General features: G+C 39.0%; 2 protein-coding genes across 3 annotated transcripts; both read left to right on the forward strand.

Annotated features, from left to right (window-relative positions):
* Positions 1 to 2,869: 2,869 nt before the first annotated feature.
* LOC132697199 (uncharacterized) lies at positions 2,870 to 8,308 on the forward strand. Of its 2 annotated transcripts, XR_009618124.1 has the most exons (4): positions 2,870 to 4,178; positions 4,239 to 4,302; positions 4,359 to 4,687; positions 7,607 to 8,308. XR_009618124.1 is itself a non-coding variant. In XM_060662506.1 (3 exons), the coding sequence occupies exon 3, from the start codon at positions 6,347 to 6,349 to the stop codon at positions 7,577 to 7,579; it is 1,233 nt and encodes a 410-aa protein (XP_060518489.1). In that variant the 5' UTR covers positions 2,870 to 4,178; positions 4,239 to 4,302; positions 4,359 to 6,346; the 3' UTR covers positions 7,580 to 8,308. The 2 variants fall into 2 exon arrangements, 1 of the variants encoding a protein (XP_060518489.1); XM_060662506.1 differs by having other exon boundaries at positions 4,359 to 8,308.
* On the forward strand, positions 4,726 to 8,308 carry LOC132697198 (uncharacterized). The gene is made up of 2 exons (XM_060662505.1): positions 4,726 to 7,949; positions 8,008 to 8,308. The coding sequence occupies exon 1, from the start codon at positions 4,726 to 4,728 to the stop codon at positions 6,334 to 6,336; it is 1,611 nt and encodes a 536-aa protein (XP_060518488.1). The 3' UTR covers positions 6,337 to 7,949; positions 8,008 to 8,308.
* Positions 8,309 to 19,503: the final 11,195 nt, after the last annotated feature.

Raw genomic sequence — 19,503 nt, forward strand, 5'->3', positions numbered from 1 at the left:
GTGTTGGTATTGTTACCTATAACGAGAAATATTGTTCCTATTTGCCTATTTATTTGTTTTTTTTTTTCCCGTGGCCGTATCACCATCCAGGTAACATTTGAGAGGTATGCACCGCTCAGTTACAGCCGGAGCGGGAGTGGGTAAATTCACGATTTAAGTACCAACTTATAAAGAGTATTTTTTTTTATAGGGCGCCAGGTGATTTCTTTACTTATATACCCCTAAAAACACTGACATCACCAAACCTAATTCGCACTGGTGACATTAGCTACGGTTATTACAAAAAAAAGGAACAAAAACACTCCATGACATTCAGTTATTCGATTTAATGTCGAAATGGGGGGAAGAGTTATCCGCCGCACTGGGATCGGTATACAAGATCGCAATATGTAATTACATTAAACAACTTTACACGTTTTATTTTCCTACAGCGTAAATAATCTCTCGAGAGTATAGACGAGTATAAAAAGAGGGTAACCCCTTAACGACAAAAAAAAAGGAACCGTCAATAACCTCTTTTCAACTCATCGTTCAGGTAATATCTTAGATGTACAAACAAAATTATAGAATTCGCAATAAAACTTAAGTTGGGCACTACACCAGTCCTTTTTGTCGAATCGTTTTATTTCCTTTTACGTGTATGCGAAAATAAAAAAACAAATTCCACTACGTGGTACTTATCTGGAGTACGGACGTCGGTGTAGAACTCTCAGGTTAATTCCGAAGATTCCCGAAACTAAGGCGTTTGCTCTTCCCAATTTTCCGGATGTTCTAGGCGTACTATTATAATATCAACCAATACATGGCCTTTTCCGGATAAATAGCAACCTTCTGTTTCTCGTATCCGTCCGGGACCACAAAAAGCAAATTGCCAAAAAAAAAAGAAAAACGCCTCGTATCAGCACAAAAAACAAACCCAAAACACGAGACGTTTCTCTACAAAACCCAATATCTTTTCAAGATAAGCTTTGGAACTTCTTAAAACAACCAGAGTACCACAAAAGTCGCCAAAGCGGGATGCAAAGTGAAAAATCCGTAAAACGCCAGAATAACTTTTCTGTTCACTAAGCAACCTAGTTATGACTCGTGCAAAATTTTAAGAACGATCACCGCGGTCACGGCATATCGCGCTGCCTTTTTTTTTCTCGGTGCGTCGTTCCTTTTTTTCCATGCTTTCGTATTTTGCCATCAACATGAGTTTACCGGGTGTCTCAAATTTCAAACGTAACAGTATTTATACTTTTGGATGTAATTGCAACGACTGCACACAATTTTTTTTGGTGTAGACAAAAATGTTCACCGACGCGTTCATAGTATAACTGAATTGTTGTTTGTGTGTGCCGGACGTATTAATAATAGCTTATCGTCGGATGTTGATATCTATTTCCTGTTGTTGTTTCCTGTCAGCCCGCGCTTTCGGCACGTACGCCTCCCTTCCGGTGACGTTTGCGTCACTTATGGTGCAGTTTAGTGATGCCGAATATGATTTGGCTCGTGATTTGGATCTATTTCATACTCGTGAAGCATTAGAAAAAGATAAATTTATACGATGGAGGAAAGTGGAGGAGAAGTTGGAGATGAGGGAACCGACGGTGTGGAGAGAGTTTCTCGAACCACTACGAAGCAAGCGAGATGTGAATTATTTGCATCCTTTGTTTCAATTGTCCGAGCGTGTAGTACGGGAATGGTTCGCTGTGCTTTGTCGTGTGTATCCAAAGAGACGGACGATAGTGTTGCATGGAGCGAGTAATGCTGGAAAGTCTTTGTTGGCTAATGCTTTGTTGGCACCTGTGGCACCTGCGTATATTCAGAGAGATGGTGATACTAATGTACATTGGTTGGAAAATTTGTATATGAAGAGTGTTGTGCTTTGGGAACAACCGAGTATACATATGACTAATATAGAGGATACAAAATTAATACTTGGAGGTGACACGTTAATTATTAATAGAAAGAATAAAGCTTTGTTGGAAAGGCCTGCAGTTTTGGGCATATGAACCTATGGCATTACGCAATAGGTGTTGTATTTATTTGCGCAACCGTGTATTACGAGGAGATAAGGTTATTCCGCAAGCGGATATAATTGAATATTTATGTGCAGTGTATGATGGACGATTCAGTGAACGAGATAGCGTTGTCGAGGGTACAGCGTGAAATTGCTTTGGCGGATAGTAGATGTATAGTGCCGATATAAGCAACAGAAACCGTACATAACCTCAATTTCCTAACCCCCCCGCAGCGGGGCCCCCCCGCGCGTGGCGTCCTAGTGTCCCCCCTGTCTACCAGAGTGCGCTCCGCCCCCCACCCAGCTTGTGTAGCGTCCTGTTTTGCCCCGGTTCCGCCCGTCGCTGCTAGATGTCGCGCGCTTGTGTAGCGTCCTGTTTTGCCCCGGTTCCGCCCGTCGCTGCTAGATGTCGCGCGCTCCGACCGTCGTAGGCCCCCCCGGTAGAGGGCGGTGACGCGGTGGATCGGGAGGATAATTAAATAAACTTGAATTTTAATACATTTTATTTTATTTTATTTATAAAATTGGTCTGGCGAGGAGTTTCTTCTTCTTTTTATGTCGATTCAGTCGACCATCCCATTGTTCCTGTTCCTTGCGTTGTTCTTCTTCCCGTTCCCGGAGGAAATCTAAATACGAAGTGCACTCCTCGCCGTCCCACTCCGTCGACCACCCACCCGGGTACTCCTGCTGCTCCTTTGTTTCTTTTGATCCACCGGGTTGCTCCTGCTGCTGGTGATGTTCCCTTGTCGTTGCATGTCGTACCGGGAATTCTAACCCCCGGTACTCTTTGTGTGATTTGAATATGTGACGCCCTAAGCGATGCGCCAACATAATATGCGACTTGTCATACGGACAAACCGCGATTTTTTCTAGAACAAAACAAAGTATGATATGTAGCGTTTCCTATAAAACACACATTTTTTTTAAACAAAACTTCCAAAAAGGGGGGTTATCAAATAATTTTAAAAATTGTTTTTTAAGTTATACGCGCATACCAAAATTCACGTTTCAATTCACTGTCATTTAAATGTACGTGTATTATTGTCAAAAGGGCAAACTGTAATTTTTTAGTACAAAAAATAAACAAAAATATGTATATATTTCGCGTTTTCCCCATAAAACGCACATTTTTGAAACAAAACTTTCAGTAAGTGGGGGGTCATCAAATAATTTTTAAAAAATTGTTTATTTTTTAAAAGCCAAAATTCCCTATTCACTGTCATTTAAAAGATATTAAAAACGCTCAATTTAATTCGATTATTATTGTCAAAAAGGCAAACTGCAATTTTTTAGTACAAAAAATAAAACATATTTCGCGTTTTCCCCATAAAACGCACATTTTTGAAACAAATTTAAAAATTGTTTATTTTTTAAAAGCCAAAATTCCCTTTTCCATTCACTGTCATTTAAAAGATATTAAAAACACTCAATTTAAATCGGTTATTATGCAACGTAAAAAAGATGAGTATCATATTTTAAAAACAGGTAGAAACTAACCAAAAAAGTGATAACCCAAACTGAAACCCACAAGAAAAGACGCGCACTGTATAAAGGTAATTAAAATATAAAACTTACCAGTTGTAGGGTCGTAGGGAAATGGACATCGCACTTCTGTATTCATTGCACTGAATATAGTCTATAATACACATGCAACGTATTTATACACATGCACTCCCTTCCATGGTTGAATTAAAAGTCGAAAGGTCTTCTACCCACAAGCACCAACGCCGATTTGAATAGACGCGATGTTGTCGCCAGACAACCGTGCAGGTAGAAGTCTCAAGGTCAACACGCTTTCACACGGGAACGCAACCGCTTCGGACGTTGGACGAACGTATGTTGCCGCAAAAGATCAAGGCCAACTTGCTTTCATTTTTTACAATCTCCGTATGGGATGTGGAATTTCAAAACGCGCCGAGTCTAAATGTCAAGTTGTTTTGCTTGTTGAGAATAATAATTAATTGCCCCCTTTATATTTGCTCCGTGGGATTAACGTAATGGGAAAAATTTGTTGCAACGCATGTGGAGGTGTCTTCGTTTGTTAACTTTTAGAAAGTATTCTCGCACCGTATAAATACATCTCATTTTTCTCTGTTTTGTCAGTAGTTGTTTTTGGTATTATTCGTGCAACGTGGAAGCTAACTTAGTGGTTTGGTGTTCGTACAAAAAAGCAGTAAGTACCTTTTTTATTGTTTTATTTTAATTCTTTAACATTTGTTATTATTTTATAAAGGTCTTAAAGATCATCTTAGTACTCTCAACCCGTAACCGCAAATAGAATAGCAGCAATCTTAAGCGTAAGTTTTTTTTATTTTTTTTATTTTGAGATAAAATAATTAATAATAATTTATAGATGGACTTAAGTCAACTGAATCAAACCTGTCTTGCAGAAGGTGATTTTGAGCAGCCGATTGTCAAACTGCATGAATTGCCGATAGGCGTTCCGTTTAAAATTACTAGAGCCAAAATTGTTAATACAAAATTTGGCAATTCCGTGTTGCTGCAATTAGAAAATTCCGTAGTATTTCTTCCTACTCGCGTGACAGAAGCTTTCCGTCCGAGACTAGAACACTTTGCGTCGGGGCAGTACAAACTGGTCTACGAGGGATCCAAAGATATTGGAAAGCCCAACTCTTTAAAGAAATTCAAAATAATTCAAAATTAATCAACATATTATACAGGGTAAGTCTTATTTACTGTTATATATTTAATAAACCACGATGCGCGTAAAGCAGATCATTCATAGAGCGCAAATCTTAATTTTAACCTTACAAAAATTAAAAAAGCATATTTCCGACAAGTTCACTCTTAGAGATAGTGATGTGTGGCTTAGGAGACTAAATAAAAATATTGAATCTTGCAACCAAATCGTTTCTAACGAAAAGGATTTATCTATTGGGTTAAAAAGAAAATTACAAACTACAATTCAACATCTGAAAGCTATTAGAAAAATTATTCTTAATTATCAACATAAGCATTTTGGATTGGGATTACAAAGTAGTAGCCGTGAGACAAACACAAATGAAATGGTTGTATGGGAATCGGTAGCGTCGTGTTTCCAGGGAAGAGTTCAGACCGGTGTCATAATTAATTTACTTCATAAAGATTTAATTCAATTTTTAAACGATTGTCGTCCAATATTTCAACAAAAAATTAGTCAAATTTTAAAGAAATTTTTATTGCTGAAAGTAAATACCACATTTTGCGGTGAATTTATTAAGGCAAAAAATGATGTCCAAGGCGAAGTTGATGTTAAATATCTGACTACCGGAAATGCTGTAGTTGATTTAGGAACAGAATTGAATGATTGGTTTGTTGAAAATGTGCAAGATAAAATTTTAAATCAAATGTCAGAGTTTCAGGAACGTGATTCCGGGTGGGCTTTAAATAATATTATTTATTTAGAGATTAACATTAATAAATTTGAAATGGGTAACGGGTCATCCTTCGTTGAGTTGCCTAAAGAAATTGCGAATAAAAGGGCTTGTATTAACATTAGAAATGACGATCAAGCGTGTTTTTATTGGTCAGTTGTATGCGGACTCTTTCCAGCACGTTTTCGTCAGTATTTACCCTCTTCATATCCATACTACAAAAGTGTTTTGAAAACTGAAAATTTACAAACACCTATGGAAATGAATAAAATAAGCAAATTTGAAAAAGACAATGATATTTCCATCAATGTTTATATCTTAGAGTTTAATAAAAATGAAAAAACTAGTTTTTATTCCGTGTTACCTGCACGATTAACAAAAGAAAAACGCGAAAAACATTCAAATTTGTTGTTAATACAAAATAAATATTATCCAAAAGTTAATGATTTTGATCCTGATCCGCAAGATAATGATTATGAAGAAATAAAATATCACTATTGTTACATTAAAAATTTGTCTCGATTAGTTTCCTCACAGCTCAGTAAATATAATCACAAGAAATACATTTGCGATAGGTGTTTGAATTATTTCAATAACGAAACTCGTCTACATGACCACGAAACAATATGTTCCAGTTTCAATGAGTATAAAGTGTCTTTTCCCAAATATGATTACGTTGAATTTCGAAACCATATATATAAACAAAGGACTCCGTTTGTAATTTACGCCGATTTTGAGAGTCAATTGAGAAAAGTAAATTTGAAAATTTCAGATAAAACCTCGAAATACCAAAAGCACGAAGCTTACAGTGCTGCATATTACTTTAAATGTTCTTATGATGATTCAATATCATTTTTCAAAAGTTATCGTGGTCTAGATTGTATTGATTGGTTCGTGGAGGAAATATCTAATTTATCAAAATTTGTTCGTTCAAAATTACGATTCATCCAGGGATGATTCCTATATCATGTACTTTGACGTCAATAACCTCTATGGCAAGGCCATGTGCGAGCCTCTTCCTTACGGAGGATTCGACTGGATGTCTCATCAAGAGATTGATTCATTTAATGTCATGAACATTCCAGATGAATCTTCCCAAGGATATATCCTAGAGGTAGACCTGGAATACCCGCAGAAATTACATGACACACATAGAGATTTTCCATTTTGTGCCGAACATCGAGTGCCCCCCAATTCAAAGTTACCAAAACTAATGACTACTTTGTATAATAAAGAAAAATACGTCATACACTATCGCAATTTAAAACAGGCTCTCAAAAACGGTCTCGTACTAAAGAAAATTCACAAAATATTAAAATTTAACCAATCTCGTTGGTTGAAATGTTATATCGATCATAATAATAAATTAAGAACCCAAGCAAAAACAAAATTTGGTATAAATTTATACAAATTGTTTAATAATGCCGCTTACGGTAAAACAATGGAAAACATTCGCAAGCATCGTATTGTTAAATTTGTTAAAGCGTGGGATGGTCGCTACGGTGCGAAAAATTTAATTTCTAGTCCTAGATTTCACAGTAGAACCATACTTGATAACAATTTGTTGCTTATAGAATTAAAAAAAACGGAACTTTGCTTTAATAAGCCACTTTATATTGGAATGTCCATATTGGATTTGTCGAAAACGACCATGTACGAGTTTCATTATAATTACATGCTTCCAAATTTGGGTCCCGAAAAATGTAAAATTCAATACATGGATACGGACAGTTTCATTTATAATATCAAATGTTATGACGCATATGAAAGCGTTATTAAGGCCGATTTAACAAAATTTGACACGTCTGATTATCCTAATGACAATCCCTATAATATACCGCAAATCAACAAAAAGGTTTTGGGGTTGATGAAGGATGAGACTAATGGCACCATCATTAGTCATTATGCTGGGTTAAGGTCGAAAATGTATACTTTCAAAATTTTAACGGGTTCGGTAGTTAAAAAGTCAAAGGGTATTCAGTACAATATTGTAAAAAATAAAATTTCATTTGATGACTACGTAGAATGCTTAACAAATTTTAGGGAAAAGTACGCCACTCAACGAACCATTCGTTCATACACTCACAATGTATTTAGCATCGAACAAACAAAAGTTGCCTTGAGTCCTTTAGACGATAAACGTTATCTTTTGCCGAATTCATATGAAACGCTTCCGTGGGGACATTATAAAGTGCCCTAATTATTTTTTAATATATTTTTGTTACAGATTATGGTCAAACAACTTACATTAGAAAGCCTTTGTATTATAACAATTTGCGAAAATATTAGGTGTAGTGCTGATTTTTTGCTTGAGTCACCTTTGCCTTGGAAACTAACGATACTAATATTTAAATATTATTCGAAATATAGATGGAGGTACCTTAAACAATTAGCGCTCCAGTCTGATGGCAATTCTTTATTAAATTTAGAATTCATTCTGTTGAATAAGAGATTTGGATCGTCTTACAGAAATAGCATTTTGGCAACTCCAACCATTGATTTTGACGGAGAATCCGCTTACTGTTTATGGGTCAGTTATTACAGGATAAAATATTCGGAAATTTTAGTTTGTAAATCTTGTCACTTTATATTTCAAGTAGTTAAACAATTTAAAAAGAAAAATTTTAGACTTTTATTGGATCACTATCATTTACAGCTGGATATAAATAATTTGAATGATGTATATCACGATAAACAATTTTGGTGTCAAAGCTGCTTTGAAGAAGTTTTGTTCACTGTAGAAACTGAAGATGAATGTAATCTAATGCTTCACAATGAGAGGAAATATGGAAAAAAGTTACGCTTTTCTGATAGTCCATTGAACTATTAATACTGTGGTTTTATTATAAAATATGTAACTGTAGATAAGGCTTTTATGTATTGATTGTATTCCATTGTATTGCAACAAGAATAAACATGTATATATTTAGACGCTATTTTCTTTTTTACCACCACCACAACACCGCATAATAATTACACAGAAGTTTGTAATTGTATAATTTATTTATTATATACATTATTACTATTTTACAATTTCGTTAAATGCTAAATTATTAAATTGTTCTAGTTTTCTTTTGCACTCTTGAGCTTGCATCCGCGCCACTTGCAAGTCTGTATTAAAAAGCGCAATTTGTGTTTCAATTTCGTTGATATTGCACTCTAATCCCGACAACTGAGACGCCAAGTTTCTTTTTAAATTGAATGCCTCACAAATGACACTTTTTTCTCTACCGTCCGTGAACACTTCGAGCCAATCAGCGGATGACGTTGGAGCTGCAAACGCTTCACTTGTGGTAGTTTTCTTCTTCTTCTTGCGGGATACGACCGACGCACTTTGTTTTCGTTTTGTCGCAGATTTTTTGGTTTGTTGCTCTACAGGAACGAAGCTGGACGGGAGCACTTCTGATGAAGGAAATTGCAACTCGAAATTTTCCAATAAATTATACAATTCGTTGGATGTCACAATTTGCTCTTGAGCCATCATATACACGTATTTATGTCAGAACTTCTAAATCGAGACTAAATTTATTTCAAAACGTCTACGTTGTCTACCCACGAATCGTGCGACTTATCCAATCCCAACCAGCGCACGAGAACCATATTGCCTCGTCTGCGCAACACCTTTTCGACGAGATATAAGTCCGGGTTAACTGTCTTCTGCAATTCTTCTTCATAAAATCCGCCCATTATGGGTTTACCCTGCATATCTTGAAGCAAATACGTTACGGGGTTAGTAACCCGTACTTTAACAATTTTAAACAATTCCGTGGTCCAATTCGGTGTATAACCTTTGTTAAACACGTGCTTGACTTTGCTGATTCTAACGATGTCGCCGACTTTAAGTTTACGAGGACCGAATATTTTTATGCTACTATACGCGGTTTTCAAAATTCTCTTTTCATTGCTCTTACTCACATCGATGGGTTTCGTACCCGTCGTTCTATGTTTTGTGTTATTGTATTCATCAACGATAGAGGCGAGCACATCGATCCATTTGTACGTCCCGCGTAAAGAAAAATGTCGAAACAATTTCTCTTTGAGGGTACGTATCACCCGTTCGACAATTGAGGCCTTTTTTATGTTATACGTACTATAGTGGTTAATTTTATGCTTATCCACAAGTTTCAGAAACGTGTCGTTGTAAAATTCTTTACCGAGATCCGTTTGCAAGTTTTGAGGGTGCCGTCCGTCCTTGAGAATTTTGGAAAACGCCTTGGCGACTTCGACCCCGGTTTTGGTTTTCAACGGGCGACACCATACATATTTTGAGAAACAGTCTATCACAACCAGCACGAATTTAAAATTTCTGTTTTGTTTGCTGTAGCGATCTAATTGGGCCAGATCCGCTTGCCACAGGTCGTCCATCCCTCGTATTATAGTCCGGCGGCGAGCATAATTTCTGCGTGCCGGCTTGTGCAGTTCTCGAACCAGTTGTACCTTCTCTTTATTCATAATGTGTGTTCGGTTGCGATGGAGGATTTAAAACCCTTTGTTTCAATACCTTCATTATATTCTCATTTTCGTTCGTAAGTCGCTCCATTTTGGTTACAATATCATGAAATTGCTGTGACAAAACGGCGACTTTTGTCATGTGCTTTTCCAAATCTTTCTTTGCGCTCATTTCGCTTAGCTTTTGGTGGAAAACTTCGCGAAACTGCATAATTTCATTTTCGAGTGTAGTGCTACTCATTTTCAGTTGTTCTTCAAGACGCGAGAACTTAGTTTTGTCTTCAATTTGTAATCTTTTCGTGTACGCTTCGAGTTTCTGTCCAATAATCTTTCTCAATGCAATTTTTAATAAATTACTTGTCTCATCCACATATTTTTTGTTAGCCACGTCACCGTCGTCGCTAGGCGTTTGGACATTGCAAATTTTTAAATTGTTCATATTGACGTTTCCGTCTGGCATATAATCGAGGGCGCTTCTAATCACAGTATTAGTGAAGGGTCGTCGCAGCGCGCTAGAACGTCCAAACTTGTCCAGACTCATCGTTAAACTAACGTATAAAACCTGATTCTTTTAGCTCTTCAACGATTGAAACTATTTCGTTATCATGAGACGTGTTGCCTGCGTGTTTCGACGCGATTAGTAATTTCAGACGCTCTACGAGTTCATTGACGTCGTCCCAGTATACATATTCAGTAGGAGCGTCATTATAACGCATATTATAACCTTGACCGCTGTACGAGTACGAACGCGACTGAGATTTTATTAAGGGTCGGATGACCTTGGTATATTTTGGTACAGTCGATGCGCCTTTCAAACGTCCGATCGCGTCCCTGTGCACCTGGGTAGCCTCCATTATTTTTTTATATTGTGCCAAATCGTCTTTTGTGTATGCTATGGGATCTTTCAAAAACACCAAATTATACAAGCCGCGGGTACCGGAATATCTCTCGCCGTCTACAATAATATCGCCAGATCCTTGATGAAAATCCAGCGATTTATTGCCGAGAAACCATTTGGATGATATTTTGTCGTAAACGGGTCCGTAAACAATATCGGTGTCGGGCGATTTTACCCATAAATTTTGAATATATGAATGGGAAATTTCTGGATATTGTTCCAGGTATGATTGAAGGGATGCGTTGGCCACGCTCGATGTGTCAAACACATCATCTTCCTCCTCATCGATATTTTGCATCTCAACGCTCTTATTGGGATCCGGCGTTTCCTGAATTTCTTCCATAGGCAAAAATGATACGTTAACCTTATTTTTTGTTTCTTCGTTCGGTTCCTTTTTGTGTTCCCGCTTGACACCTCGACGTTCAGTTTTTATTTCTGCCGGTGACGGTGATAGCTTTATTTTTGCTATACGTTCTAGCGGCTCGCTGACGGGTTTGAAAAGCTTCCGAATTGACGCATCCTCTTCGCTCTTACCCAATTTTAATGTTAAATACTTCTTTCGAATAGATCTAGACAACTCGTTTACTTTTTTTTTTAGCGCCGCGTCGGCGATGTCGGCGGACGTCGCCTTCATGACTGTTTCTATCGACAATTAAATATCGACTTTTATATATTTGTCGAAACCCTTGCGGTAGCGTCCGTTTTTTACGTCGAAATCTTTGACAATTATCAAACAGCCGTACTTTTCTTTCCAGCACTCGGAACAAATTTGTTTAAACTTGTCGTATGAAACGTCGGGTGAGACATGTTCATCATAAACGTGACGTAAATTCATGTCATCCTGTTTAAACAACGCGACAATATTGCAATTGTCACGTATCAATTGCTTGGGTACCTTGGAGTATGTCTGACAGAGATAAATAGCGTCGATGGCCTTGTGTCGGCACATCGAAAAATACTCGCGAATTTTATCTTGCTTGTCGCACGCCACGTCGTCGAAAATAAACAGAGAATTCTCTTTCGCGTCGCTGGGGTCGATTATCGAGTCTCTTTCACTGTAGGGATAATATCCAACTCCTTTGACATTGCTCAATACGCGAGATAACAGTTGATATTTTGGTTGATACAACGACTTTGAGTAGACGTAAACATTTTCGAAACTTGCCCCGTTGGGGTTAAAGAGTAGCGCTAACATGGTGTTGGTTTTGCCGCAACCGCTAGGTCCGCAAAACACCGCCCTAAATGAATTGGGTAGCAGTTGACCGTGTTTGCTTTTGTTAAAGAAACCATCTCCGCAAACCAAATCTAAATTATCGATGGGGAGCTTGAGTTTCTGCTGCACCACCCGCATGACTACAATGTTTATTCGAGACACCTCGTATATATATACGACACAAGCAATTTCCTTTAATTAGTATGTTATGCTTCGCGTCCGGAAGTGGTCTCGTTAACACGCTTATTAACAAGTTACCTTTTGAAGTACACATTCCGGGTTACCAGTTTTGCGGTCCCGGTACAAAATTGGAAAAACGCTTGAACCGAGGCGATAGCGGGGTGAATCCTTTGGACGCTGCGTGTAAGGTACACGACATTGCCTATTCGCAAAACAAATCGTTAGACGAACGTCATAAAGCGGATAAAGAATTGGAAAGGCGTGCGTGGCAGCGAGTAAAATCTAAAGACGCAAAGTTTGGTGAAAAAGCTGCCGCATTCTTTGTCACCGCGACTATGAAAACTAAACGTAAGCTCGGTATGGGTCAACAACGGCGTCCCTCTGTTTCGTTTCGACAGGGTGTCGTGAAAAAGGTTCGCAATGCATTAAAGAAGAAACAATTGTTTCATATCGATAACCCTAAAATGCTTAGAAGATCGGCACTGGAAGCGCTTCGAGCTGGCAGAGCCGCTGTAAGAAAAGCGGGAGGACGTAAAAAAATTAGGGTACCTAGAATTATACCGTTCGAATCAAAATCGGGCGGTATTTTACCACTTTTACCGTTATTAGGAGCGCTAGGGGCTTTAGGTTCGCTCTCGGGCGGAGCCGCTGCTATCGCTAAAACTGTCATCGATGCGAAAAACGCACGAAAGAAACTCGAAGAGGCCAACCGCCATAACCGAGCTATGGAAGAGATTGGAAAAAAGGGATCGGGTCTATTCTTGAAAAAGAGTCCACGCGGCGGATTCGGTCTTTATCTGAAGAAACAAAAAAACTCCCAATAAAGCTACCCAGAAGGGCTCTATACGACGTCGATTTAATATCTCTGGCGCGCAAATTAAAAATTCCTCACTTCAGGGGTGTTTTTATGCGAGATAGTTTACCCCGTCGAATCAGATCGCAAGAATGCGGAATCGTAAATTTGGATGTTCGTCGAAATAGAGGAACCCACTGGGTAGCATACAAAAAGAGGAAGGGAAACGATGTTGAGTATTTTGACAGTTTCGGTAACCTTAAACCACCCGCGGAACTTGTTAAATATTTCGGCAACAGCGCCAATATCTACTACAATCACGATAGATATCAAAAGTTTACGCAATACAATTGCGGTCATTTGTGTTTGCAATTTCTCTATAAAAAGGACTGAAATCGCGGATCTATAAGCAGTCAACATGTCGATCATATTTACGTTAAAAGGGCACACGTCGACATTATCCATCGACTTTGTCAATCCGCTGCAGTTGGATGAAGATGTAGAGTACGGTTTAGCGCTGATTGGATTCCACTCTTACAACAACATTCCCAACATAGATAAGGGTTCGAATAAATTTTACTACTTCGATGGTAACAATAAAGAAAACGTAATTGAAATTCCGACCGGGTCCTATGAAATTAGCGACATTGAAACCTACATTAACGAACATCTGCCAAAAAATAAGGAAGAGAAGAATACGATCCCAAAGTTAATAGAGGAGATATCAATCAAACCCAACAATAATACGATAAAGTGCGAAATCTACAGCCCCGTATACGGGGTAAACTTTAAACAACACTCAGACAGTATCGGAAAATTATTGGGGTTTTCACAGAAAATTTTGGAGCCCAATATTATGCATTCCTCAGATTTACCCGTGGATATAATAAAAGTGCGAACGATACATGTAGATAGTAACATAACGTCTGGAGCGTTCTACAACGACAGACCTTCGCACACAATTTACGAGTTTGCCTTGTCCGTCGATCCGGGGTACGCCATCGACGAAACTCCTAAATATCTAACGTACTTGCCAGTAGACAAACGACAAATCTACAACATTACCCTACAGGTTCTGGATCAAAACTTTGAGTTGGTTAATTTCCGAGGTGAAGAAATCATCATTAGATTGGAACTTAAAAAATTAACGTAATGTTGATTTTCAACTCAATCGGAGACGCTGGTGAATATAAAAAAGCGAACATCCAAAAGGTAGGGTTAGTAACAAAACCGAGGCGTATCCGTAAAGGTCGTCTTACATTGAGCAACAAACAATTTCTCCGATCACTGGGCTACGATGTTATCGAATCAAATATTCGACATACACAGAAAGCCAAAATTTGATGAATCTATCCAGCGCGTGGAGACCCGCACCTATCATCCCTTTGTGAAATCTTTTTTGAACAACGACACCATTGAGATCACGATCAATCAAGGAGATGCCTGGCTGCTTATGTACGACGCTGCTATTTGCATTAAGGGATCGCTGAAACGTCTCACGGGAACCGACCAAGTGCAATTTGTAAACAATGCAGGAGCATTTTTTTTTGAAACTATATCGTACGAGCTGAATGGGAAAGAAGTGGATAGCGTGCGTGATCCGGGTATAGTTAGTACGATTAGAGGTTATCTATGTTACTCGAAAGATGACTCATCGCATCTAGATATTTCCGGCTGGAATTTCCCTGAAAATGCGATTCACGATACAGAAAATGGACATTTTAGCATGCGAATCCCGTTACGACACTTTTTAAATATATTTAATGATTATAATATGATAACTTGTGGAAAACAAACCATAAGATTGGTAAGAGCCAGACATGACAAAAATTGTATGATAATTAAACCAATGGGCGGTGTTGCGGCCAGTGCAATTAAAACAACGGCGGAATTAAAAATTGATAGTGTCGATCTTAGGGTCAAGCACATATTTCCAAACGACGAAATCAAATTGGCTCTGCTGAAATCGATTAGATTAGATCAACCCATATTGATACCCTATAGACGATGGGAACTTCATGAATATCCTGCCCTAACCGCGGGCTCTACCAAAGAAATTTGGTCTGTCAAGACGTGCGCGGCTATCGAAAGCCCCCGATACGTAATAGTCGCTTTTCAAACAAATCGCAAAGACAACGAAGCGAAAAATGCGACGCTTTTCGATCACGTCGACGTAACGGATATAAGATTAACACTAAACGGAGAATATTACCCTCACGAACGTTTACGATTAGATTTTGAAAAGAATGACTTCGTGGAAGCGCATCACAATTACACGGATTTCTACCCCAGTTATAAGGGATGTGAGGAAAAAACTGCGTTGCTTGACTATATGACTTTCAAAAACTGCGCGATTTTCGTCATCGACTGTTCTCGAAGAAACGACAGTGTAAAATCCAGCACTGTCGACGTAAAGTTAGACATCGAAGCAAAAAAGGGATTTCCCGCGAATACACGTGCCTATTGCATCATCATTCACGATTGTATCGTGGAACAACTACCGCTCAGCGAGATTGTTCGAAATCTAACATAAATACCGCCGGAGGAACCTAATCTTAACCAGTCATATTAAAAATGCGCATCGTTGCGGTAGATATTCAAGGCTTCCAGTTAGAAGATGGATTTGTCGTTAAAGAAATGGCTGTCTACAATGGATGTCAAATTAGTCATTACGTTTTGAAACCGCCGCGTGAATATTGCACGTTGACCGGTGCAGAAAAAAGAACGGTACGCTGGCTCGAACAATATCATCACGGTCTCAAATACAGTTCTGGTTTTGTTCAATATTCCGACATTGATACGTTGATCGGACTACTGATAGAAAATGCGGACTTGATATACGTGAGAGGAAGATCAAAAATGGAATTTTTAATGTCGAAAATGGATCGGGAAGGTGTCGCATGCAGAGTCATTAACGTGGAGAAATTCGACGATGATAATTGGTTGAATCCTCCGAAATTTCAACCGGATCACGCCCATTGCATGTTTCACTCCGGAGGAAGACTGCGCATGTGCGCGTTGAGAAATTCTACCCTTTTATATAATTGGTTGTATTCAAGGATCCCTGTATGAAATAAAACTTTTTTTATTTAAATAAGACTTTTTATTTCAATCCAAAAAAATTAATAATACATTTACACGTAAAAATAAAGCACGCTAATGCTATGATATGAATACAAACTGCGAAACTGTAATCTATTGAAGTATAATTCTTTTTTCGTTCCATTTCTCGAGTAATATTCTGCGTCATCTCACGCAAAATAGCGACTAAAAGCGTTTGGTTCATCACTTCTCTTTGTTATTTTACCTATAAAAGATTAGCTAGGAACCGAATACATTTTAGTATTTTACTGACCTTGAACGAGATGAGAGTCTTATTGCTATGCTACGCTGTCTTTACTACCTGTTCGGACGTGTCGACGATAGTCGCCGCGCTGCCCGAGGAAGGTGTGATTGAATATTTACAAAAATTCGGATTCCTTTCACCTAACGACAACGAATCTTTAACGCAGATCAATGCGTCGAGTTTGCAACGTGCCCTAATGGATTTTCAGGATTTCTATAATTTACCGGTGGATGGTACTCTTAATAACGAAACCGTCGAACTAATAAATAAACCCCGATGTGGTGTAATAGAAAATGCCTTCACGACTGTTTCGCGATGGCAGAAAACGGATTTAAATTGGTATATTCAAGTACCGCCCAGTCACTATCAAGAGTTAAAAGTGCTGGCAACCGAGGTTTTTAAAATATGGAGTGATGAATCAAATTTAAATTTTTTCTTAAATTACTCAGAGCCGGATATAATGATTTTGATGTCTGACAAATATACTACCCACAGACAAAGCATAAGATGTAAAGGGAACGAATCCTGCCCTTTTGCTTTCGACGGAAGGGGTAACATATTAGGACATGCATTTTTTCCAAATCAACAACAAGAGTGCGTGGAAGTTCATTTGGATAAATCCGAAGATTGGTACTACGGTTTAGAAGTGCCTGCGCCCGGAGGAAAGACGAGCTTGTTTACTGTGTTGTTCCACGAAATTGGACATACGTTGGGTTTGGCGCACAGTAACGATCGCAATGCCATTATGTACCCTTGGTATAGCTTAAATTCTAAGACATTGTCATACGACGATGTTGCAGGTCTTCAACGTTTATATGGTAAAAAAACCACAACCACCGCCCGCGTAACAACTCCGACTACAACAACAACAACTACCACTACTACCACAACTACGAAACCTCCGATAGGGAAAAACGAAACAAAAGTACCAGATTTGTGTCACGTAAATCCATCCATATTTTTGGTTACGTCTAACCATCATATGTATCTATTTTACGACAAATGGGTTTGGATAATAAGATTAGGTGATAAAGTCTACATGGAACCTAAAATGATATCAGATTATGTCCCTATTTACGCTCCTATTTCGCATATCTACCAGAGACCCAACGGACAACTTTTGGTAGTCACCGGTGATTCGTTTTATTTACTTCACTTCCCGAGTTTCACGGTAGTGGGCGACCGACAAAGCATCCAGCGACTGGGTGTGCCTGCGGGTAAAACAGTGAACGCTATTTTTAATACGTATGGCGGTCGAACGTATATATTTTACGGTAAACGCTACTATGCAGAAATAGACGAGTGTTCTTTGAGTGCGAGTGAACACGGTTTTACTACGGAACTGTTTCCGGGTCTGCCCGACGATTTGTCGGGCGCGTTTCGATACACCAACGGACATTTGTATTTTTTCAAAGAGAAAACGTATTACGAATACAACGAATTTTTGAATAAATTAACGAGAGTCGGTGAAATAGACTTGAGTCTTGTCGCAATTAATTGTCCCACAGAGAGTGTCTTTAAACAAATTAGAGATTTGTTAAGAAAGTTATCGATCTTTCACAACAATGAATAAGAAGTTAGTTTTCTTCGACGATTTTAGAAGCTTGGATACCGATCAACTTGAATTGATTCCTGTGCAACATTTTTTGGAGCATGTGAGACCGCACGATTTGTTAAATATGTGGCATAAGTTACCAGTACGACATCGCAACAATTTTGAATTGCAAACTCATTTGCCCTGCTTTGTTCACTATAACAGACCGGACAGCAAAATGCATATCGACGGCCCGGCACCTCCCCAGAATAAATGTCATTATTGTTTGAGTGTTATAAAAGCAGTTACCGAGATATAGCATAGATTCATTCGGGCTAGAAACATGGTTTTGTTAAGTGCTCACTTTGTTTTGTTGTCGGCTGTGGTACAAAACGTTTTCTATATACATAAACCTAAGGATGTGATTGAAGCGTTCGTTTGTTTCAAAAATCGGTGCATTTGGCCCGATACGTGGACGCGTATGCAACTCGCTCAGGTCAACGGAATCGACAAGCTACAAACTTTTAGCGTGTCATTGTCGAATAACACTACCGCAGATAAGCCGTATTTAAATTACAAGGTACGTTTCGTTTTCGCGAACCGGAGCTACGAAGACCACGGCGAATGGCAAACGATCGCTATCAAGAATTCCAATAACACCAGCGGCGGCGTTAACGACAATTGCGGTAACGAATACAACATCTCGGCAGATCGAAAAACTATTTTAATCCCGCTATATGTAACTACGTGCGCTTGTTTGCTTCTTTTGGCAAAATGCTTATTCAAATTGACTAAATGTAAATATCTCTCTTAATTACACCGATAGTGGGGGGTTGTTGATATATAAGTACATTTGAATTTGATACCGAAGTCAGTCTGTTTGTCGCAATGTGTAACAAAGTGGTCACTATCGATGAAAACACGATTTTCGAAATAAAGAATTCAGGTGTCCGTTTCATCTTCAAGAACAAGCACATAGATTTTCAAGTCCAGGATTTTTGGGATTTTTTGTTCTTTCTGGAGGACGAGGTGGGAGAAATCATGTTCTGGAACGACATAACAGTCTACATCGGGAGCAGTATCGAGGTGACCTATTCGAACGAAGAAGAGAGCTGTGAGTTGATACTGAAACAGGATCATGGCGACGAAATTATCCTCGACCGCGATGAAGTAGAAAATCTCATGGACCAGAAACACCGCTTGTACGAAGCATTACGTTGTCTACATATGAGCTAATAAATATTTACTATTGTATCTATAGTTTTTCTTTTATTAAACCGTGATTATTGAGACACTCTGTATAAGTCACTCGACTTGTTTACCGACGACCCGATCACCCGCGTCACCGCGCCACACCGTCTCCGCGCCGCACCGTCACCGCCCTCTACCGGGGGGGCCTACGACGGTCGGAGCGCGCGACATCTAGCAGCGACGGGCGGAACCGGGGCAAAACAGGACGCTACACAAGCGCGCGACATCTAGCAGCGACGGGCGGAACCGGGGCAAAACAGGACGCTACACAAGCTGGGTGGGGGGCGGAGCGCACTCTGGTAGACAGGGGGGACACTAGGACGCCACGCGCGGGGGGCCCCCGCTGCGGGGGGGTTAGGAAATTGAGGTTATGTACGGTTTCTGTTGCTTATATCGGCACTATACATCTACTGCGGATTGTACGTTTAGTGAGAAAATGGCTTCGCAAAATGTAGAGACG

The sequence above is a fragment of the Cylas formicarius genome, unplaced genomic scaffold (genome assembly GCF_029955315.1).
Source record: "Cylas formicarius isolate icCylForm1 unplaced genomic scaffold, icCylForm1.1 PGA_scaffold_1__22_contigs__length_36826433, whole genome shotgun sequence".
Lineage (NCBI taxonomy): Eukaryota > Metazoa > Arthropoda > Insecta > Coleoptera > Brentidae > Cylas > Cylas formicarius.

Excerpts from the sequence above, each read along its gene's own strand:
- LOC132697199 (XM_060662506.1), top strand. The coding sequence starts at position 6,347 with ATGTACTTTGACGTCAATAACCTCTATGGCAAGGCCATGTGCGAGCCT.
- LOC132697198 (XM_060662505.1), top strand. The coding sequence starts at position 4,726 with ATGCGCGTAAAGCAGATCATTCATAGAGCGCAAATCTTAATTTTAACC.